General features: G+C 43.8%; 1 protein-coding gene across 2 annotated transcripts; it reads left to right on the plus strand.

Annotated features, from left to right (window-relative positions):
• Positions 1-2,226: 2,226 nt before the first annotated feature.
• On the plus strand, positions 2,227-6,255 carry LOC136528172 (reticulon-like protein B2). Of its 2 annotated transcripts, none has more exons than XM_066521098.1 (5): positions 2,227-2,627; positions 5,007-5,187; positions 5,274-5,415; positions 5,511-5,580; positions 5,811-6,255. In XM_066521098.1, exons 1-5 carry the CDS (start codon positions 2,420-2,422, stop codon positions 5,978-5,980), a joined length of 771 nt encoding a protein of 256 aa, XP_066377195.1. In that variant the 5' UTR covers positions 2,227-2,419; the 3' UTR covers positions 5,981-6,255. The 2 variants fall into 2 exon arrangements, with proteins under 2 accessions (XP_066377195.1, XP_066377196.1); XM_066521099.1 differs by lacking the exon at positions 2,227-2,627 and adding an exon at positions 2,666-4,459.
• The last annotated feature ends 18,797 nt before the right edge of the window (positions 6,256-25,052 follow it).

A 25,052-nucleotide genomic window follows, 5' to 3' on the forward strand; every position in this document is an offset into this window, starting at 1 on the left:
AAAACAGACATGTGGAACAACAGGGGCCCGACACGTGGTCCAATAAGAACCTAAAACGTGCAAGAACCAGAGATGGCCACGTTGTCCAATAACAAGGTGACACGTACCTGAACCATCTCCAATGCAACTGGCTATAGCAGGTACACGTGGAAACTATCTCAAACGAAAGCAACTGCTAGCGTGGCTGCCCCTGCCACGCATGCCAAAGTAGTTCTACGACGACCAGTTTTCATCATAGATCTATCTAATTCTATGACAATATCTAGAATCGTCATAGAATTAAAAGAATGACGAGACATATATGACGAACCGTTTTTCGTCATAAAAGTGAAATTATGACGAATCTGGCTCCTTCAATGACGAAAACTGATCGTTATAGAAGTGAATATTTCTACTAGTGTTCGTGTAGGAGTTGTCTAATGGTTGTTCATTTGGATTGGAACCAAAAGCCAAATCCAAAGCCAAGTTCTTGACTATTAAAATAAAAACCAAAACAAAAAAAAACCAAGACTTAAGTTCGGTTGGGCTTTTGGTTTTTTGTTTACGCCGTAAATTTGCCTAGCCCTAAACACACATTCTCCTAAATTATACTATGACCATTCAGTTACTTTATATTAAATTATTTTGTCTTATAAAGTTATAATTTCTAGATAGTATAATTGCTTACAAATCTAGCAATATCAGGTTTGTATTATAATAGTTAAAAAATATTAGTCAAACTATTGGTCAAAGTTTTTAAATTTAAATCTTCATATACATGTGCGCGAGGAATGAATGTAGTATCAAATAAGTATAATTATTATATATTTACATAGTAAACTTATTTAGAGTATAAATATCAATATTTTTTATAAATTTAATTAAACTTGAAATTAGATGGCTTTTGAAATACGAGATATGTACTTCTACTGGGACCAAAAGAGTATATGCAAACCGCCACGCATCCACAAGCACCGCATGCTCATTCGCCAGATTGTGCGGCATCTCACGTACACGTGCAACACTTCCTATATCCCGTATAATGAGTGTTTTCTACATACTGCAATTCTATATGTTTTGGCGTTCCCGAATAAAAACAATTAGAATAAATCTAATCTTTTCTGTCCTTTTTCTATTTTTTGTCTCGAGGGGTTTCCTACTTGCTTTTGCGGGATCCTGTTGTCATCTCGGATGAATCTGTATTTCTCATTTCAATCATTGTAGGATATGTGTAACACCCCAAGTGTTTTTTTATAACACCCCAAGTGTTAGACAAGACATTAACGCTAAACATGCAAGCATAAACTTAGTTAATAGAAAGTTATGGTAAAATAGTGTAAAATCAAAAAAATAAACAAGAACAATGTGATCTAGAAGAAGCTCTAGGTCAACTCATTCCTGAGTGTTCCTTTTTGTAACTGATTACAACCATACAAAGATATGAAAAAATTGAATTAAAAATCTAAGCTAGCACGTCATACAAAAGTAAAATGCTAACTTTGTTTTGGATTTGTGCCCCTTGTCCAAGCATTTAACCACTTGAAAAGGATGGACAAGTTTCACAACCCTGACTTGGTAGTGTCAACTCCATTATATATGTCCTACATAGGTTTGATTTCAAGCTTGCACATATGCATTATGGGAGAATTAACACTAGTAAGTGATGCTAAGGTATAGGAAATAGAAATAAACCTGTGTAGCATGATCACCATTTTGAAACTCCATTCTTAACATCCTGGTTAGCTGACACGCACAAACACTAGAAAACACCGTGAGATGGACATTATAAACATAAAGGTGTAGTTCTTACTTGAAACAAACTAGAGTTCTAGATACCAAATTAAAAATAAGCCCCATTCATCAACCATACTTTAGGATCATCTCCCTTTTATCGCATGCTTTTGAATTGTGTGTAAGAGTCTAGATCTTAATTAGCTTTTCTCTTTTCTATTAAAATATGAAAAGAATGTTTAGACCTAACTCAAAAATCAGTTGTCGGAGCTGCCCTAATCTTCGTCCACTCCGTGCATCTAGGATTACTTGAGCTTGGGCTAGGTTTATAGATGGCAAAAAAAAAAAAAAAAAGCAGCACCATGATATAAAAGCAATCAGCGGTGCCGCACGCTGGCCTGCGTTGCGACGGTGCCGCACAATTTTTTTTCCCCTAGAAACTACCCTTCGTCAGATAAATCCTTCTGTGTACACGTAGCAGGTCGATAACGAGGAGCGGCGACACGTCGTGAGTCGTGACGGCAGTTTCTTTCGCGCCGCATTCTAGAGATCTCCATCCAGCTCTCGCTCTATCTTCTTGCCCCCACGAAGGAAAAGGCGGCGAGACCATAAGCAAAAACCACACAGCTTGCACTTTAGGAGACTGACACAGATAGAGAGTAAGGGGAAAGGTTCGCTTCTTCTCACAGCTTGTTTTCCTTTGGGTGCCATGGCCGATCCGGCGGAGGAGAACGTTGCCTCGCCGCCACCGACCCCGGTGGCCCCAGCCGAGGGCGCCTCGGACCCGCCCCTGCAGCCTGCTGCTGACGACGCCTCAACGGAGGTGGTGTCTGCTCCGGCGCCGGAGGTAAGGTCCCGGGGATTCAGGCTTCTTGGAGAGGACACCTCCGTGCACAAAGCCCTTGGGGGCGGTAAAAGTACGGATTTGTTTCTTCCTTTTCTCCCTTCTGTGCTGTTTTTCTTTCTGTGCTTCAATTCAATCGTATGGTGTTAGCTTGGAGTTCTGGTTTCTTATTGACAACAGGAGTTGTGATTTGTTTCTTTCTGGTTATTGTTGTTCGAAGTGCATAGGAAACCACAGATGAGATAACGCACGGGATGAACTTGATTATTTATTCAGATTTTTTTTTTTGCGAAAATTATTCGAATCAATTTGTGCAGGATATTAGGTGTGTCAAATTTTGTTCAAAAATAATAACGGGTATGCTATCGATTATTTTGTTGTGTTAGATGTCCTGTGCTGGCCTTGGTTTTTTGGAGGTTAGGTGCTTAACTGAACTTTGTGTTTTTCTAAGATAAAAGAATTTTATTTGGGCCTTCGCAAGAGTTTTGCACTAGGCGGCTAGAAGATCAAAGTTACTCGGCTTCGTGTACAAACGGATTGCTTTGCTTTGATAAAAATATGCTCAGGAAACGTCTCCTCCCCTGAAATCGTCTGCCTTGGGTTTACTTAATTTGTGGACTGGGAATGGTTGTTCCTTCGTGGTGTTAGCATCCCTTAGATCTAATTCACAGCTGTGGAGCATGCTGTCAGGGTTTAGACTAGTTATTAATAAACTAATAGCTTATGCATGTTTCAGGCTTCAGCTAAGCTTTCCAGATCAGAAATATGTTCTAAGAAAAGCTAATAATTTGCGACTGCAAAGAAACGTACCTACAAAATTGCCGATTTAAAGAATATTGATATTAGTTTCACCCCAGGAAACTGCTGCCAAAAAGAAAGATATGCAAGCAGAATCTTTAGATTCATTGTTTATTGGACTCATAGATGCAATGATGGTGAGAAGTATAAAATCGCAAGTTGGCCTTTTCATTGGAAACGATGCCTTTTGTTTTGTCCATTTTCCCTAGGGACACAATGTTACACTCGAGAAGATGTTAATGGCTTTTGACAGGTGGTTACAGCAACAGAATTGTATAAGTGAATCTACATTTGAATCATATGGCTTCTGACTCCTCTTTTTTAATCATTTACAGTTAAAAATCTAGATAATCTGCTTTGGTAACAAATTTTAATTTTTAACATGCACAGTGATGTTTGAAACTGTGCTTCTATTTTCTAGTTAGTGTATTCTTTGTGGATGATCACTTACTATGGTAAAATTTTAGTTTGTTCGTCGATAAGAGGATTATATGGCTGAAACTATGGATGCAACGATTAGAACAGGAGCAGGTCAAACTCTGTGTACTGAAGGAGATGCACAATACCAGTTACAAGTGTATCTAGATATTTTTGTGTCATCCTCAGAAATACTATTTTTCTTTCTTTTCATTTGAAAGGGGAAATATATTGGCTGAAGTTTATTGGAACACACGTGGGGCAGGAATGTTTCAATGTCAGGCAGCTGGAAAATGCTCATGAACTGCATACTGAGCTGGGTACCTGAAAACTTGGCACATCATTCTTGCTATTCGTACAGGCTTAGGCTTACTAAGGGACCATGTACCTGAAAAGAAACAAAATGGCTGTAGCTAGTGAAGTTCATGATATATCAAGACTAGGACAAGAGGAGGTTAGCCTTATGGTAATGGAAGAGATGGACAATAATAATTTGCTGCGTGACTATGACTTATTGCTAATGTAAAGGGGAAAATGGTATATGGTGCTAAAGATAGGTGGATTAGGAGTGGAACGGGAATGTCGATGCTTGATAGTCATTGGAGAAGATAAATAAATTCAAGATGGATACTAAAGTTCGAGTGGAAATCTCCACAATTTTATATGCAAGCCTTAATGCCAGGCCAGAAGGTATAATTGTTGTTTGATCAAGAGTTCAAATATTTTCCAACATACAGTTTAATTTTTCTCCTTCTGTGCCAGGTGGGCTGACATGGGATTGAGGGATGTCCCTGATAGGACTTAGTAGAAGAGAGAAAGATATAGAGTTGCCAGTAGTATCTTAGGAGCTCACAAATATCCAAAAAAAAAAAACATGGACAGAACCATCCATCCCACCCTGTCTCTAAACCAACACATGCTAAGACTTTAACTTGGTGATGTATAATCCCTGAATTTGCCACTTTGCCAATTGCCCATGGTCATAGCGCAAGACAGATTAATGGGACAAAAAGAGAGGGGAAAACACTTTCAATAAATAATCAATCTAGATTATTTTTTATATGGATCTTTATGTGTCTTAAGTATTCTTCCTCTGACTAATGGTATGAAATTGATGTATGAAGACATCTTTAAATCATGAGTCAACCTCAATTGAGTGGAAGACCTGCCATTTAGCTTAGGTCATTGCTGTTATCTTTTTGTTCTAATTCTGCTCCTTGTGGAAAACTTTCTGCAGCTGCTGATGTCCTGTTATGGAAAGACAAGAAAACTTCTGCTGTTGTAATAGTGGGTGCAACTGTCATCTGGGTTCTGTTCGAAGTGCTTGATTACCATCTCCTGACTCTGATATCCCATGTACTGATTGGTTTGCTTGCCGTCTTATTCCTCTGGTCCAAAGCTACCACCTTTATCAAGAAGTGAGTATTGAGACATAGGATGATCCTCACATATTCTATTTAAGGCAGAAATCCATCTTATTTATGTCAATGTGTTGCCTCTGCAGGAGTCCACCAGATATTCCAGTAGTGCAGATACCTGAGGATCTTGTTGTGAATGTTTCACGAGCATTATGCAATGACATCAACAGAGCACTTCACTTATTCCGTGAGATTGCAATGGGGCATGATCTGAAGAAATGTTTGTTTGTATGTTTGTGCTCTTATAACAGCTAAACATTTGATTTTCATCTCATGCTTGTCACTGATTTGAGTTGTTCAACTTCTTTTGCATGTTTACTCAGGTGATCGTGGGGCTGTGGGTTAACTCTGTATTTGGAAGCAGCTGTGACCTCCTCACCTTGATATACATTGGTAACTCTCTTCGAACATACACAGTACTCCCTCTGTTCCAAAATATAAGACGTTTTAGCTTTTCTAGATTGCTTTTACTAAGTACCTCGACATAGTGTGTATATCTAAGTTCATAGCAAAAGTTACATATCTAGAAAAAACAAAACATCTTATAATTTATAATGGAGGGAGTACTTGTTTTGTAATTTCTCGTACTGTAAGCTGCTAGACTGATCAATTTAATCAAACAGCCGTCCTGTTGCTCCACACGGTGCCAATCTTGTACGACAAGTACCAGGACAAGGTGGACCATTTCGCTGGAAGGGCACACATCGAGGCCCTCAAGCAGTACGAGGTGCTGGATGCCAAGGTCGTGAGCAAAATCCCCAGGGGTCTGGTCAAATCCAAGAAGCAGAACTAGGATAAACCGCAGATTATGAATGCTGGCATCCTTTTGCGTGAATATCGATCGGGCTTGTGGTTTGCATGGTATATGTAATCTCGGTCTGATGGTTCAGCTTGGTTCTTTTGCTACTTTTGTGTTGAGTGGATGCTGCTCACTGTCTTCGTGATGCCCGTTGATGTTACTCTAGTCCTATATATGTCACTGTACGTGACAGATGTTGGGATGCTACGTTTATGCTGCTGCTGTAGCTTGTAAATTTCAGTGGTAAATAAATAAATCCTTGTTGCTCAGCGACCCTTGCTTTTCTGTGGTGCTGGACAAATGATGTACATGCTTCGTTACGGATGGACTGACGTACCGTTGGCAGGAGACCAATCGATCCAAGATCTTGTACCCAACACGCAACCGGAACGGGAGAGCACGAGCGTATAGGGTGTTCTTCGAGCGTCGTTGGAACTTGGAAGGTGTGAAGCTTCTCTCGAAAACTACAGAACCAGATGCAAAGTTCTTTTCTATAGCTTGCCATGCATGGGACGTGCTGGACTACGAATCTTCGACAATTGCAAATCTTTCAGGACAACATTTCGTGTTTCCTTTTTGACCAAGGACGGGCGATGGTTGATTACCTACTGCTTAGATGCTCCAGTTCTTGGCTATGGAACAGAATTGGCTTGATCGACCCGGCGTTGGGTAGCTGACTTGATCAACAAAAGTAAGGCCAGTAAGCCATAATGATCAGTCAAAGAGCCTAGCTCAGTTGGTTAGGTTCCTTGTGATGGAACATGTTGGGGGAAGGCCTCCCTGGCACCGCTCCTCCCTTGGCGCCCGCCTTTCTCTAGTCAGATTGAACTACCTCGCAGCGGGCACTAACCCTCGCGAAGAGAGTTTCCAGCATTCCATGTTTCATTCATGCGTTCAGGTACCGAGCGCGGAGGCCCGCTTCGCGGAGGGAGCACGGCGAAAGGAGAGCAAGTCTGTGGTGCCGGGCTAACCCTTGGCCGAGACACGCGAAGGTTTGATGCCCGCCACCTGAGGAAATCATCTCGGCGTCGGCGGCTCCACCAAGGTGATTAGGATTAAGGGTGGTTGGCTGAAGGAAGGAGATTACTGCCGTACCCTTGGCTGTCGTGTAACTGTTGCCTCCTCAGACTCGGCCCGAATGTAATTTCGGCGTGCCTCCGGGTGTGGTCTATAAATACCTGGGGCGCTCGTGTAAGAAGGCCCTAGGGCTTTTTCAGGACAAATTAATAGACAGTTAATCCGTATTTTTCTATCACCTTACGCATCTTTACCTTCGCCTTCGCTTGGTCCCCTCGCGGTCGACTGAACTCTTTCCTGTGGGAAACCCTCAACCTCTCCCCGCGTGCTCCCCAACGAGGGCGAGAGGCCAGGAGTGACCCCACAGTTGGCGTCGTCCATGGGGACCCCATCGCACCACTTCACTCCACCCAATGGCCACCAGCACTAGGAGAACCGCCAACAACAACAGAGATCCTCGGGAACAGTCGTAGGAACCTCCGTAGAAGGAGGAAGAGACGCCACCCTACCTCGGCCCTCCATGCGGCCGATGGAGGCCACAGATGACATGGAGAGACCCCCTCCGGCCGGTGAAAGCATCTAGGCCCCTAGTTGGGTTTCGGTGATTAATGATAATATGTGATTACTGTGACTAACGTGTGTTTTGCAGAAACAATTGAGTTAGGTCACAGTAATGGAGATCGATTGGGCAACTATGGTTGTCATGCCCCTACAATGGAAATCATTTTGGTTTTCAAAGGATGGACGACAAGGTTAAGGATGGACTAGTTCTAAGTGTCGATTGGAGTTAGAGAGACACTTAGAGTAGTTTATGACTTTGTTTTTCTTTTGGCGTACTATTAAGGGGGGTATGAACGGGTAGCTTGACCTAGGTGAGTCTAGTGAGTTAGGTGTGGTGCACACTTGTTAAAACTAGCACTAGGTAGCTCCACAATGGCCCTTTGATCCAATGGAGCAAACTTCATTCACATATGATCGAGAGTTGGAAGTGAATGGAGGGTTAAATACTGACCGGACGCTGGCTCCGGTGTGACCGGACGCTGGCTCAGGGTCCGGTCAGTTCATTTGACAAGGTGAAAGTGTCTGGAAGTGACCGGACACTGCGAGGTCAAGTCACCGGACGCTGAGGACCAGCGTTCGGTCGACTCCAGTAAGGTCCCAGAGAGGGAGAATCCTGATCGGACGCGACCGGTCAATGCTGACTGGATGCTGATCAGGTTCCGGCTACTGACCGGACGCTGCTCAGCAAGTGACCGGACTCTGGAGGTCCAGCGTCCGGTCGACATCAGTAAGGGTCCAGTGGAGGGAAAACTTGACCGAACGCGTCCGGTCAGTGCTGACCGAACGCTGGCCAGTGTCCGGTCAACACTTAACCACTGGAGTTTGGGGCGTACTGACCGGAGCGTCCGGTCAACATGACTGGAGCGTCCGGTCACCCCGCAGAGGCACATAACGGTTCGTTTTTCAGCCGGTGTTATAAATACAACCTCTACTCGTGTGTGGGGGTACTTTTGCTCATTCCAACAGCTGAGAAACACGTTTGTGAGTGCCAAGAAGAGCAAGGTCCTAGTGAGGTGATTGAGATTTGAGAATCCCAAAGAGAGCCCTCATTAGTGAAGATCAAGAGTAGCGAAGTGTGCATCCACATTCTCATTAGGCTTGTCTTGGTCAAGTGAGAGTTCGTGCTTGTTACTCTTGGTGATCGTCATCACCTAGACGGCTTGGTGGTGATTGGGAGCTTGGTGATCATCCGGAGAGCTTGTGGATGACCCAACTCAAGTTGTGAGCGGTTGTGGGTGATTCACCGCGATGGAGTATCAAAGAATCAACCCGTAGAGAGCACTTGATCCTTGCGCGGATCAAGGGGGAGCTACACCCTTACGCGGGTGCTCAAACGAGGACTAGTGGAGAGTGGCGACTCTCCGATATCTTGGCAAAACATCACCGCGTTCCTACTCCTCTCTTTACTTTAAGCATTTACTTTGAGCAATTCATTACTTGTCATTTACATTCCTAGAATTGCCATGCTAGAGTAGGATTGAAACTTAGGGTGCTAAACTTTTATGCATTAGATCAATAGAAACACTTTCTAGGCACAAGGGGTTAATTGGGCTAACCATAGGTTTTGATTATTGCAAAGAAATTTAGAATTAGCCCAATTCACCCCCCCTCTTGGGCATCTTGATCCTTTCAATTGGTATCAGAGCCTCGTGCTCACGTATTTAGGCTTAACCGCCTAGAGCAAGATGTCTCATGGGGATGGACCCCCTCCTATCTTTGAGGGAGATGACTTTCCTTATTGGAAAATTCGCATAGAGGCGTATCTAGAAGCTCTAGATGTTGGTATACTTAGAGCCGTCTCACAAGGCTTCCTAAAACCTCGAGATGCTACTCACCTACAAGGCGATGAGGTGAATTATGAGAAGTGGAATGCAAAGGCTCGAAACACCATCTTTAGAGGCCTTTGCAAAGATGTGTTCAATCGGGTGAGGAACCACAAAGACGCCCATGCACTATGGTCGGACATTTGTGCGCTCCATGAGAAAACTAAGAGTGAGCGTGAGGAACGCTATCATCTTGTCATGAAAAAGCTCAACTCTTTTGAAATACTTCATAAAGAATGTGCTAATGAGATGTATTCACGTTTGAATATTCTTGTAGAGGAAGTCAATGGGCTTGGACTCACTCAAATGCAACCATCCGATGTTATAAGAAAGATCTTGAGTGTCCTCTCCAATGACAAATATGGGCATATTATGATCATGCTACATCAAGGTGATCTTTCCACCGCTACACCGACACAAATCTTGGGAAAGATCAATACTCATGAGATGTACATGCACATCACACCACAAGATGGATCATCCTCTACCAAGAAGAAAGATAAGGACTTAGCATTCAAAGCTAGTCAAGAGAAGGGCAAAGCAAGACTTGAGTATGAGAGCTCAAGTGATGATGAAAGTCTTGCTCTCATGGTGAAGAAGACCGCCAAGATGCTAAAGAAGCTCAACAAGAGTGGCATCAAGTTTGATGGCAAGAAGAAGAAGTTCTTCACTAGCTCTAGAAGGAAGCCAATCTCTGAGATGGATTGCTTCAATTGTGGAGAACTTGGTCATCTAGCACACCAATGCACTAAGCCCAAGAAAGACAAGTTCAAGAACAAATACAAGGGCAAGAAAGATGACAAGTAATGAAGAAGAAGAGAAGAAGAAGAACAAGCCATACAAGAAGAGAGATGGCAAGAAGAGGGACTTCCACAAGAAGAAGAAAAGTGAAAAGACATACATTGTCGGTGATTGGCTCACGGACATTGATTCATCTAGTGCCTCATCCGATGATGATAGTGACAACAAGAAGGTGGCCGCAATTGTTATCAACTCTTCATCATCTTCATCGCCACCACCGCCATTATCCTCTACACACCTATGCCTTATGACCAAGGGTGATCGCAAGGTATCAAACAATGATGATAGTAGTGATGATGTGCATGCTAGTGATGATGATAGCGATAGTGATGATGATGAATATGAATCACCTACTTATGATGATCTTGCTAGGTTGCTAAAACAATACACTAAGATCATTATAAAAACTAGAGCTAAAAATGAAAAGCTAGAGGCTAAAAATGGTGCACTTTTAGCAAAATGTGATATAACCAAAAAGGCTAGTGTTGAGCTTAGAGAAGCAAATGATGCTATGTCATCCAAACTCAAGGAGCTCAAATCTTCTAAGAAAGAGCTTAAAGGTAAACATGATAAACTTGAGTGGGTACACAAAGAGCTCATCACTAGCCACAACAAGCTAAGATAAGAATATACTACTCTTAAGGTTAATCATGATAATCTTGTTATTGCTCAAGAATTCTTATCCAATGAGCCACATGATGCTACTAACGATGTTGTTAAGATTGATATAGCTATATCATGTGATGACTTAATTATTGAGAGCATTGAGCAAAGTTCTAGTAGCAAGGGCAAGCAAGTGGTTGAGGCCGATGATTATGATGAGTTTGTCAAGCTCAAGAATAACAATGCAAAGCTCAAGAAAGATCTTGAAGAGATCAAAAGCCACAACACCATTGTGCTAGAAACCCTTGATCATGATGGTGAGTTGATGCTTGAAAATGAGAAGCTCAAAGAAGAAAACAAGAAGCTTAAGGAAGAGAAGAACAATGATGCTCTTAAGGAAGAAAACAAGAAGCTTAAGTTAGAGAAAGATCATCTTAAGATTGGATTGAGCAAGTTCATTAGAGGCAAGCATCTTCAAAGTGAGCTACTTATGAACACCGTCATGAAGATGGATAGAAATGGCATTGGGTACTTGGCAAATCAAGAGAAGAAGGCTCAAGCTCAACAACAGCATAAGTCCAAGACAAAGCCAAAGAGATGTTTTGAGTGTGGACAAGAAGGCCACTTTGCTCATGAGTGCCAAACTCCACCACCACAACCCTTGCCCAAGCATGCTAGACCTTTTGCCTTAAATGCTCACTACATGCTCAGAAAGAATTCTAGTGGAAAGATGAAAGTGATGTTCTTAGGTCCTCTCAACAAGAATAGGCCTAAGAAATTTTGGGTTGCAAAGTCACTTGTTGAGAAGGTGAAGGGCCCTCAATAAGTTTGGGTTCCTAAAGCTTGATCTCTTGTGTGTAGGTGAACTACAAGACCGATGGAAGTCATTAGGTTATTGATAGTGGTTGCATACAACATATGACTGGTGATCCTCGTATGTTCACCTCACTAGATGAAGAAGTAGATGGGTAAGAAAGAATCACATTTGGAGATAACTCAAAGGGCAAGGTCAAAGGATTGGGCAAAGTGATAATTTCAAATGATCATTCCATCTCCAATGTGCTATATGTTGCTTCATTGAGTTTTAACTTGCTATCCGTTGTACAATTGTGTGATCTTGGCTTCTAATGCTTGTTTACCGAGAAGGAGGTTGTTGTATCCAAGAAGGATGATGATCATGTGATATTCAAAGGATTTAGATACAACAACCTATATCTAGTGGACTTCACCTCCAAAGATGCAAACTTGAAGACATGTCTATTCACCAAAACAACATTTGGGTGGCTATGGCATAGAAGACTTGCTCATGTTGGGATGAGCTCACTCAAGAAGCTAATGAAGAATGATTTGGTGAGAGGGTTGAAGGATGTGAAGTTTGAGAAGGACAAGCTTTGTAGTGCATGTCAAGCCAGCAAGCAAGTTGCAAATACCCATCCAATAAAAGCTTTCATATCAACCGCAAGAGTGCTAGAACTCCTTCACATGGATTTATTTGGACCAACAACGTACAAGAGTTTGGGAGGAAATCTTTATTGTCTTATGATTGTTGATGACTATTCAAGGTATACATGGGTATTCTTCCTTCATGACAAATCAGAAGTTGCATCTTGCTTCAAGAAATTTCCCAAGAGAGCACAAAATGAATTTGAAGTGAAGCTCAAGAAGATAAGAAGTGACAATGGGAAAGAGTTTGACACATAAACATAGAAGCTTATTGTGATGAAGTTGGAATCAAACATGAAGTCTCCGCAACATATACTCCTCAACAAAATGGTGTAGTTGAGAGGAAGAACCAGACATTGATCACTCTTGCAAGAACGATGCTTGATGAGTACAACACCCCTGAAGCTCTATGGGCGGAAGCAATCAACACCGCATGCTATGCATCCAACCGCCTATTCCTTCAAAAGTTCCTTGGCAAGACACCTTATGAGTTGCTCAATGGGAAGAAGCCGGACGTCTCCTTCATTAGGGTGTTTGGTTGCAAATGCTACATCTATAAGAAGCGGCAACACCTAGGGAAGTTTCAAAGACATTGTGATATTGGTTTTCTTGTCGGTTACTCATCAAAGTCCAAAGCATATAGAGTATTTAATCATGCCACCGGCTTGGTTGAAGAAACATATGATGTGGAATTTGATGAATCTAATGGCTCCCAAGGAGCACATGAGAATCTTGATGATGTAGGTGATGAACCATTGAGGGAGGCTATGAAGAACATTCTAGTTGGAGACATCAAGCCTAAAAATGATAAAGATGATGTACCAGTGATTGATCCACCTTCTTCATCAAGTGTGCCACAAGATGGTGAAAAAGATGGGAGAGTAGAAAATGAAGATACTCATGTCTCCCATGAACAAATGGTGGTACAAGCACAAGATGTTGATGCTCCACAACCTCCCCCTCAAGTGGTCAATAGAAGAAATACACCTCTACTTCAAGATCATCCACAAGATCTCATCATAGGGAGTCCATCAAAGGGTGTAATGACTCGATCTAAAAAACTTACTTCATTTATTGCTCATCACTCTTTTGTCTCTTGCTTTGAGCCTACTAAGGTAGAAGAAGCTCTTCAACATCCGGATTGGATAAATGCAATGCATGAAGAGTTGAACAACTTCACCCACAATGAAGTTTGGACTCTTGAAGAGCGGCCAAAAGGTGTAAGAGTCATTAGAACAAAGTGGATGTTCTAAAACAAGCAAGATGATCAAGGAGTTGTTGTGAGGAACAAGGCAAGACTAGTGGCAAAGGGGTTCTCTCAAGTTGAAGGTTTGGATTTTGGAGAGACCTTTGCCCCGGTTGCAAGATTAGAAGCCATCCGTATCCTCCTTGCATATGCATCACATCATGAAATAAAACTTTATCAAATGGATGTGAAAAGTGCATTTTTAAATGGCTTTATTAATGAACTAGTCTATGTTGATCAACCTCCCGGGTTTGAAGACCCTAGATATCCTAATCATGTTTATAGGTTATCCAAGGCATTATATGGGCTTAAGCAAGCCCCAAGAGCTTGGTACGAGCGCCTTTGGGACTTCCTCATTGAGAAGGGCTTCACCATTAGGAAGGTCGACACCACACTATTCACCAAGAAGCTTGATGGACATATCTTTATTTGTCAAGTATATGTTGATGATGTCATCTTTGGATCATCAAATGAAGATTCATGCAAAGAGTTTGGTGAATTGATGTCGAAGGAGTTCGAGATGTCAATGATTGGAGAGCTTACATTCTTTCTTGGTTTTCATGTCAAGCAAATGAGAGAAGGGATTTTCATCTCTCAAGAGAAATATACTAATGATCTTCTCAAGAGATTCAAGATGGATGAATGTAAGCCAATCAAGACACCAATGCTAACTAATGGACATCTCGACCTAGATGAGGGAGGTAACCTGGTTGATCAAACTCTCTACCGCTCTATGATTGGTAGCTTGTTATTTTTGACCGCATCTAGGCCCGACATCATGTTTAGTGTGTGTATGTGTGCTAGGTTTTAAGCTAATCCTAAGGAAACTCATTTAATTACCGTAAAAAGAATCCTTAGGTATCTTAAGCACACACCAAGCATTGGCCTTTGATATCCCAAAGGAGCTTTATTTGAATTAGTTGGCTATTTCTATTCGGATTATGCCGGTTGCAAAGTTGATAGAAAGAGCACATCCGGAGGGTGCCATTTGCTTGGTAGATCACTTGTGTCTTGGTCCTCCAAGAAGCAAAATAGTGTGGCTTTGTCCACCGCCGAAGTGGAATACATTGCCGCGGGTGCTTGTTGTGCACAAATACTTTACATGAAACAAACTTTGCTAGACTATGGTGTAGTTCTAGATAAAGTATCTCTTTTGTGCGACAATGAAAGTGCGGTAAAACTTGCAAATAATCCGGTTCAACACTCTCGCACAAAGCACATAGATATCCACCATCACTTTCTTAGAGATCATGTTGCTAAAAATGATATATCACTAGAAGGTGTAAGCACCGAGGATCAATTGGCGGATATCTTCACTAAACCGCTAGATGAGGCAACATTTTGTAGATTGTGGAATGAGCTCAATGTGCTTGAGTTTAGTAACTTCACAAAAAAATGAGTTTGTGTTGTCCCTTGCATTGCATTGTAATATACAACATGTTTAATGTTTTGTAATGCATATAGTGCTTGTCTAACATGGTTAAGATAACCACCGAAAAGCGTGTGAAGAAGCTTAACCTTGGATCAAACTTGACAAGCAACTAGATTTACTTTCAAGTATTGCATTGCATATGCATGATTGTTGTTTGTCGTTTATCTTAATTTGCCCTCTTATTGCCTATTTTCTTAAAAAGATTTATAGCCTAAGGCAAAATATTTTTGAAAAACATGAGGGTTTGAGAGAGGTCACTCACATCAGTCCCAATTGGTGTTTATTTGGATCTTATTCAAGTTGGGACTTGATTGGGAATAGGCAGCGCGAAGGACTTTGAAGATTTGCTGAAGGAAGAGTGACCGGACGCTGCACCGAACTCTGAGGTCCAGTGTTCGGTCAGTTCACAGGAGATGAACTTGCTGCGAAGGAGTGACCGGACTCTGGCTTTCAGTGTCTGGTCAGAAGGCTTTCAGCATCCGGTCGTGTGGAGAAGACGAAGGCTGTATTGACCAGACTCTGTGCTGCATCCGGTCGGTGTCCACCGGGACCTCTCTGGAATAGACCGGACGCTGGGTGGCAGCGTCCGGTCACTGCCACCGGAGCGTTCGGTCAATAGGAAACGTGCGTTATTCAAATTCTTTCTGGTTTCCTTTTCTCTCACGGTTGGGGACCCATATAACTGTACACAATGCGCTTTGACCTAAATTGCATCTCCTCCATGCCTTTGTGCCCGTGCTGCGCCATAGAGCCTGTGCCCTAGCCGCCGCCTCTAAAGCTCGCCTCCATCGCCGTAGTCCCACGCCGTGCTTCACGCTCCCGAGTGCCACCACGCCAGCATCGCCTCGCCCTGCATCGTACCGCCGCTCGTGCTGCGCCCTGCTCTCCACACAGCCGCGTCGCTCCTTGCACTATCGCTCGCTATGCCTCCCCGATCCACCGTGACTTAGTGCCACCGAGCTCGCTCGCGTGCCTCCCTATGCCAGCGCGCCGCCATAGCTCCCCGCTCTGCACCGCCGCTCGCCTCCACAGCAGAAGCACTGCCCTAGCGCCACCTTGTCCCTACACTTCTCTAGCGCCACCAGTGCCCTGCCTAACCCTAGCTGACCAGCACCCACATTGAACCCTAGCCATCAAGCCTCCTGTGCTTTGCTAACCCTATCCCTGCCTCGCGATTCAGTGGATCCCCGCATGTCATTCCTCTTCTCGCCGTTTCATTAGATTCGCTAGGTAGCAAGCCCCGCGTTTCAATTTTGTACCTAATTGCTTGCTCTATTAGGGTTTTGTATCTCTAGATGCATAATCTAAGTTATTTGTATATCCTATCTATTCCATCGTGCAGCGAGCCAGTTCCGTTGAGGTGTCAGTGGCAGTTGTCAGTTAACTCGGGGCCAAGCTCGAGAGTACAAAATGAGGCCAAGCCTCGAAAGTGTCAGTTGATCTTTGTCAGGGGCAGTTGATTCTTCTTTGATCCATCAGATGGCTCATACGAAGAATGTTGGAGGTGGTCTCGGTGATGAGGATCCGAGGCCCCCGCCTCGCCAGCCAGCAGAACCAAAAGGGAAGGCGACCAAGAAGTTGGTAGTAAGGAAGCACAATTATCCAGATGCAGACACAATGAGAGCCACCGCGGTTGCTGAGGCCGCATAGCGTGCTGAGAGAGGAGGTGCTCGCAGTGGAGTCCGGATTGCTGATCCGCTTTCACCAGAGGCGATGGCTTCACTTGAGCGAGTTGAGCGCCTTCATGGTGGTCCAGCTAGGACTCTCATGATTGGTGGATGGCGTGTTGCCATTGATGAGGTTCAGCCTTAGGGGGAGCCACAGCAGTAGCCTCAGCCACCACAGCAGTAGCCTCAGCCAGCACAGCAGACTCAGGAGCCACAACTAGCATAGCAATCTCAGGAGGGTGAGCAGGTCCAGCAGGCCGAGGAGACAGAGCCGGCACCACAGCCATAGTTATGCCGCTCTGGTCATACTCAGGTTCCAGTCACACCAAGGGCAGACACTCAGCGCAGGGGTTCTTGTCCGCCGCCTCGACCATAGGGTCCACCTCCAGTGACCCATCTTGACCTAAGGGCCACCACGGCCAGGCAGGTGCAGCAGCTGAGGTTCATGGACTTTGAGGTGTGGTTTCCACCCAGGCGGGATGAGAGAGCATCTGAGGGATTCTATACACCCCTGTAGGAGGACTTCTATAATGCCTTTCTGAATAGTGGAGCAGTTTTTAGATCACAGAGGGTGTGCAACATAGAGTCTATTATTGCAGCAGCTGGTGAGCACATTCGCCCCTACCTTGCATATCTGCCGGGGCTGACAGATTTGATTGGACAGACCGGATTATATGTTCCATCTTGGGTTTGTCAGTTCTATGCATCTCTCTAGATTGACCCTCAGCATAGGTTCATACACTTTGCATTCGGTGGCAGAGACTATCGGCTGACGAGCACTAGGGTCAGGAAGATTCTCAGGCTTCAGGAGCAACCAGTCAGGCTCCATGAGGTGTGCTATGGACAGACCGCACCTCCCAGACGCCCTCATGGTGGTATGGTACCTCCTACAAACTTGGTTCATCACTGTTTCACAGAGCCCTTTGGCGAGGGGTCGAGGAGGAACCCCAATGATCTCACGCCCACCGCTCGCATGATTGAGGCTATTATGAGGAGGACTTTACTTCTGAGGATGGGATACAGAGAGGGATTGACTCAGATATAGCTATGGCTTCTCAACTCTCTGATACAACAGATAGTTTTTGATATTTGGGATCTTCTTCTGTCAGAGATGGAGGACACTATAGCTAAGGGCTTCAGAGGTCACAGGCAGCTACCCTATGCTCACTGGGTCACATTCCTTAGCCACAGAGCAGTTATAGTTAGGTCGCCTAAGATGATTGCTGAGTACACTGGTGCCACTATAGAGTTTCCTACTTATAACCTGACTCAGATGATTCACCATAGTACACCACAGGCACCTAGCCAGCCGAGCCGTCGTCTAGAGGTGCCAGAGTCTGTAGCCCAGCAAGATGATTTTATCAGGGGTATTACAGCTATAGAGGAGGAGTAGCTTGCTCAGTAGGAGGGGGTGGTCATGAACGAGCCTAGTGATAGTTCTGATGATGACTACCAGCCCGTTCCTAAGATGCCTCCACGATGATATGATGCTGAGGCTGGTAGCTCAAGTTCAGCGCCACCTGCCCCGCAGATAGACCCCACTCTTCTAGCTATACTTGAGCGGATGAGGCAGGACCAGGCACGACAGGCTCAGGAGACAGCTGCTACATTTGCTCAGTTCCAGACCTGACAGAACGAGTTCCACAGACAGCAGCTAGTTATTCAGCAGCAAACATAGGCGCTACAGCAGCAGCAGCAGGCCATGCATCAGCAGCAGATCCTCATGCAGCAACAGCTTCTCGGATTCATGCAGCATGTAGTGATAGTGATTCGGGCCCCACCGCCATAGGCTTCGCCCTAGCTTGGTCAGCCTACCACCACTTCGATGACTCTAGCGTTATAGCCTAGTGGGCTTCAGAGTCAGGGATAGCCACCAGCATAGTATGTTTCACCGATAGAGCAGGTGTCCTAGTGGTTCGCTTTGCTAGTGGTAGCCCCGTAGTTCACACCAGTTTAGATGGGCTTCACACCAGCACAGACATCGTCGCTGCTCGAGCTAGACACTTCAGTCTCCAGGAGTCTTGGAGCCTCCTTCAGTGAGTTGACAGGGCAGGCCACTCCTCCATACCTGCATGTTCTAGGTCCTTCTATGGCTATAGCTATCATAGCGACGACAGAGATGCTCCCCTCCTCCATGGCATCATCAGAGCCGGCTGCTTCAGTTATACTAGCTCAGCCTACAGCAGCACCAGTTCCTGATCTGACCCAGACTGCTTCAACATCATTACCAGCTACAGAGGGTCAAACAGCTCAGAGCTCAGGATCAGATGATGATGGCACCTAGTTCCACCTCGCTCCTCTTACCTCAGTGCCTGGCTCGTCCGCTACAGCCCCACCGACCGACCCTTAGGTTTTGGTGTTTGATGCCAAAGGGGGAGAGGGTTCGAGTATGTTAGGCTTAGGGGGAGCTACATATCTAGGGGGAGCTTAGTTATTATTTTAGTTTCTCTATCTACATTTGGAGTTTTTATGTGTGAGATACATTATGCATTCATGTTTACTACTATATTTATGTGACAGTGATATCTATGTGATCATGATATATGACATGTGTGCTCTCTACTTTGAATTCTTTATATGTCATATCACTTGTACTTTGCTCATTTGCCTTTGCTTTCGCGTTTTACTCCGATGCAAATGAGCTTCATTTCTTATACTCATGCTTATTTCATATCTTTTGAGTACATCATGATGGCTTGGGTCATATAAGCTTGTCTAACACTTTTGTTCTTATTGCCAAAAGCTTATATGAACCAAGCATGTTAAAAACCTCATCTCTTTCACATACTCAAGGTAGTATTGTCATCAATCACCAAAAAGGGGGAGATTGAAAGTATCTAGGCCCCTAGTTGGGTTTCAGTGATTAATGACAATATGTGATTACTGTGACTAACGTGTGTTTTGCAGAAACAATTGAGTTAGGTCACAGTAATGGAGATCGATTGGGCAACTATGGTTGTCATGCCCCTATGATGGAAATCATTTCAGTTTTCAAAGGATGGACGACAAGGATAAGGATGGACTAGTTCTAAGTGTTGATTGGAGTTAGAGAGACACTTAGAGTAGTTTATGACTTTGTTTTTTCTTTGGTTGTACTATTAAGGGGGGTATGAACGAGTAGGTGAGTCTAGTGAGTTAGGTGTGGTGCACACTTGTTAAAACTAGCACTAGGTAGCTCCACAACAGCCCTTTGATCCAATGGAGCAAACTTCATTCACATATGATCGAGAGTTGGAAGTGAATGGAGGGTCAAATACTGACCGGACGTTGGCTTCGGTGTGACCGAATGTTGGCTTAGGGTCTAGTCAGTTTATTTGACCAAGGTGAAAGTGTCTGGAAGTTATCGGACGCTGCGAGGTCAAGTCACCGGATGCTGAGGACCAGCATTCGGTCGACTCTAGTAAGGTCCCAGAGAGGGAGAATCCTGATCGGACGTGTCCGGTCAATGCTGACCGGACGCTGATCAGCTTCCGGCTACTGACCGGATGTTGCTCAGCAAGTGACCAGACTCTAGTGGTCCAGCGTCCGGTCGACATGAGTAAGGGTCCAGTGGAGGGAAAAGTTGACCAGACATGTCCGGTCAGTGCTGACCAGACGCTGGCTAGCGTCCGGTCACCACTTAACCACTGGAGTTCGGGGTGTACTGACCGGAGCGTTCGATCACCCCGCAGAGGCACATAACAGTTCGTTTTTCTGCCAGTGTTATAAATACAACCTCTACTCGTGTGTGGGGGTACTTTTGCTCATTCCAATAGCTAAGAAACACATTTGTGAGTGCCAAGAAGAGCAAGGTCCTAGTGAGGTGATTGAGATTTGAGAATCCCAAAGAGAGCCCTCATTAGTGAAGATCAAGAGTAGCAAAGTGTGCATCCACCTTCTCATTAGGCTTGTCGTGGTCAAGTGAGAGTTCGTGCTTGTTACTCTTGGTGATCGCCATCACCTAGATGGCTTGGTGGTGATTGAGAGCTTGGTGATTATCCAGAGAGCTTGTGGATGACCCAACTCAAGTTGTGAGCGGTTGTGGGTGATTCACCATGACGGAGTGTCAAAGAATCAACCCGTAGAGAGCACTTGATCCTTACGCGGATCAAGAGGGAGCTACACCCTTGCGCGGGTGCTCCAACAAGGACTAGTGGGGAGTGGCGACTCTCTGATACCTTGGCAAAACATCACCGCATTCCTACTCCTCTCTTTACTTTAAGCATTTACTTTAAGCAATTCATTACTTGTCATTTACATTCCTAGAATTGCCATGCTAGAGTAGGATTGGAACTTAGGGTGCTAAACTTTTGTGCGTTAGATCAATAGAAACACTTTCTAGGCACAAGGGGTTAATTGGGCTAATCATAGGTTTTGATTACTGCAAAGAAATTTAGAATTAGCCCAATTCACCCCCCTCTTGGGCATCTTGATCCTTTCAGCTAGAACCAAAGCCAACCCTCAACCTGGCCCTGCTAGAGTTGATGAGGCTAGAGTAGTGCACCAAGATGACAACAAAGACGCCAAGGAGAGGGGCCTCGAAGCCCTAAGCCAAATGCATGAAGAAATCCAAGAAAAAAGGCACCAAGTCAAGGCCCATGAAAGACAGGCACGTTTGCGTGTCATCAGACAAAAGGCAGGCGAAGCCATAGAGGAACTGAGAAGGATGAACGAATACCTCACCACGCTCAAAGGGAATCCAAACCACGAGCCTGAGTTGGACAATGACCCACCCCAGCTCCATCCAAACCCACGTTCGCTCCACCCAAATCTACCACCCCCTCGTTTTCACCAAATCTACCCAGAATACACCCCTCTAGCCATACAACAACCTCAGAGAAACCAACCCCTGCCAATGCCTTATGACCCAAAATCCCCCTAACCCAAATACTATAAACCAAAAGCTGGCCACTTGAATACAAGCCACAAAACTTACCAAGGTATGATGGAAGCGTAGACCCTCGCCAATTCATAATGAGCTATGAGGCAGCGGTAGCAGTGATAGGTGGAGATGAGTACACCATGGCGAAGTCCTTTGTGATCATAGCACGAGATATCACGCATAGCTGGTACAACAACCTTCCACCAGGCTTGATTGACTCATGGGGAAGCCTTTGTGAAAAACTATGCAACAACTTCAAGGGCATCAACCCTTCAACCAACAACCCTATGGAACTGTTCACTTGCACTCAATCCGAAAAGAAACCTCTCCAAGACTTTTGATGAAGGTTTGTTCAGCTCAAAGCCAGAACCACAGACATTATAGACGATGCAGTAATCCTAGCAGCAATCAATGGGGTAAGATCAGGACCATGTTCCTCGTGGCTCGCAAGAAAGCCACCGAGAACCATCGCTGAATTGCATGAAGTCATGAAAAAATATAGCAAAGCAGACACCGTATTTCGTTCTAAGACCGAAGCTCAGAGATCCCAGCCGCGCCCGCCTCCAAGGCCACAACAGCGCAATCAGTACCCTCGTAATGACCCAATCAACATGAACGCCATAGAGGCCACGCCTCTAAACCACCAAAGACAACAACCCAACACAAGGGCTTAGCAAGCCCCCACCAACAGCCAAAATGATAACAGAGATCATGCCCAAAACAAACCCAACCCAAGAGACCCAGTGAAGCTTTATTGCCATTTCTATGGCCTAGGAAAGGGGCACACGACAAAGCTATGGCAGAACCACCCAAATTATATGGCCCACATGCACCTATCATTGTCCTAAAGACCTCTAACTGCTGCACATGAGAGCAGATAACTTTGGTAGTCTGTCGGGTGTCCTCGAGGAACCCTGAATCATCCACATTTTACAACTCATACAGGATCAACATGGAGTTACCACAACATTACAATATTTGGTACAAAAATATCATACATTAGAGTACAGAAGAATTATAACATTAGTTTACAAAACATGTTCAAGTAAAACTTAACAAAGTTTCAATTGATGAGTAGAATTTACAGTAGCGACTTAGGTAAAGCATCGAAGGTAGAAGAGATGTCCAGATCATGTCTAGCCCACTGACATGATCTCAACTAGCAGTACGAGTTAGATCCTACAACAGGGTTTAACAAAACCCGAGTACTTGATAGTACTCAACAAGTCTTACCTGACCAAAAGAACAGACTCTAAGGGCATGCTGGCTTAAAGGAAAGATTGAAGCAAGAAGTAACTTTTGCAGAAAAGCTTACTATGAGTGGATCCTTACTTTCAATGTTTTAGCCTTGTATTAAATTATTATCAGTATCTAGTTTGCACCTGTTCTAAATCAATCACTTCTTTAATCACCTCATCTCATGTTTATCTCTTATCCACAAGTAACCATGTTCCATTGATTAACTATGATGTAGAGGAGAGAATCAAGTTTTCTTCTCCGCGAAGCAACGACGATTTGAATCGATTTGGCCCAGCTGGGGTTTCCTTACCACACGACATATGCAGGTCTAGGCCCGGACTGACCCAAACCTACATATATCAACCTTCACTCGGATTCTCCAAAACATGAATGGGTCCAGCGCTACCCGAGAGCATAGTATTCCACCTCTCTGCGCCGCTTCTGACGGATTCATAGGATGCGTACACGCTACTCTTGCCATCTCTCCACTCCTAGTGCATGGTTGTCCTTTCACAAAATTGAATAGCCGAGGTATTAGGCTTACCAGATTATGTGGCCAGTACTACAAGGTCTCGACTCACAACAGGTCTACAATGGTACGGTCCTTAATCGACACAGGCAGGACGGGCATGATCAGGCAAACCTATCTGCCCAACTTACCTTAACAACTAGTCCCGCCCGGTCTCAATTTAAACATTATTATCATCATGGTCTTCTCACGACCCAGAAACGGAGCCGAGAAGAACAAGATAAAACCTATTTCCCGCAAACGATGAAACCATCATCCGACTTCTATTGAAGTCTAAGCATTACTAAGCATTAGGGGTAATGACCTACACATGCTAGCAGGGTACGACTAAGGAAACCAGAAGACCAAGGTAATCATGCAGCAACGGTGTTCGACCAACTCCTAATTACTTAATGCACATCTCACAAGACTTAAAGTGTTTATTTGTAAATATTAGAGAAGGGTTTTATGCTCTGAGGCTTGCCTGCGTTGCAGAGAAGGTTAGTTTCCACATAAAGGTCTAGAAGTTAGACTTTGGCACCAACACCACTAGTGGATGGACCTTCTCTGAAACTTGATCAACACGAGTCTTCTCACTCTCGTATGAACTACACGTAATAAATGATGTTTTGCTTAAAATGATGGAATGTATGACATGATGCATGATGAGAGACATACAAGTGTATTATAGATCTTAAACTAACTTAAGAAAGTTGAGTACAACTTTCCTTCGCAGTACAACGAAGGTTACGCTACATAAAGAGAGGGCATGCAGAAGCAACATACAAAGAGATGCATCACTCACACTACATCAGGCCTATACTAGCTTAACACATACAAGTAATTCACCTAAACAGCAAATTAGAAAGTAATTAAAGGTTTTCACTTTTTATGTTAAACACCTCATGTTTGTCAACCTATAACAAGCATGGTCACTTTACAACTATATATAAAAATAACACTTCAAAGCATTATGCAAACATGACTAATTAAAGGCAAATGACTTGCTCAACACTAACAACAGGATTACAAGATGTCTTAAGTGTACTAAGTTAACATTAATAAAGCATTAAGTTATACCATCAACATTTAAGCAAGAGAGAGCTAAACAATCAACTCTAGTTACACACATATTCAAAACAGCAGCATAGCAGCTACTTTATTTAACCATAACTAAAGATCTAAACATCCAACATAGGTGATCCTAGACTTTATGGAAAGCTTAAGAACTTGTCTACAACTTTCTTATTATCATCAAAAGGTGATTCAACAACTAGCAAGGTCATACAACTCTGAAACTATTTTGTCCTGAATTGGGCAGAATCTGGCATCAAACTTTAAACAGTTATAATTGAAGTTCTAGACCACCAAAGAAGGTGTTCTTGAACAACATGGAAAGCTTATGAAAAGCACTTCAACACTTGTATTGTCACGAAGAGGTGTTTCAAAGATTATTTAGGGCAAAAGGCATCATCTTTCAGATCTGTACTGAAAGTAAACAGAAACTGATAGGAAAATTGCAAAAGGGATAACTCCTAAACTAGCAGGCCTAAAATCATGAAATTCTAGGACAATCAAGACGTGGAAGTTATCTACAACTTTTGTATTTAATACATTCATAGGAAACATGATTAGCATGGTGAAAACAGCCTCTGAACAGGAACTGCTCACGCAGCCATTTCAGCAAACATGTGCAACCAAGTGTTTTACTTAATCTACTAACAAGTCTAGGTATGAATAACTAATTACATGGATCATAAACCACTATTAACTCAGCCACTCAACATTAATCAAAGCTAGTATGAAACATACTTAAACACATTAAACATGAATATTACATGTAGGTGGAAACTTGCTTAAGAACA

The sequence above is a fragment of the Miscanthus floridulus genome, chromosome 19 (genome assembly GCF_019320115.1).
Source record: "Miscanthus floridulus cultivar M001 chromosome 19, ASM1932011v1, whole genome shotgun sequence".
In the NCBI taxonomy this organism is placed as follows: Eukaryota; Viridiplantae; Streptophyta; class Magnoliopsida; order Poales; family Poaceae; genus Miscanthus; species Miscanthus floridulus.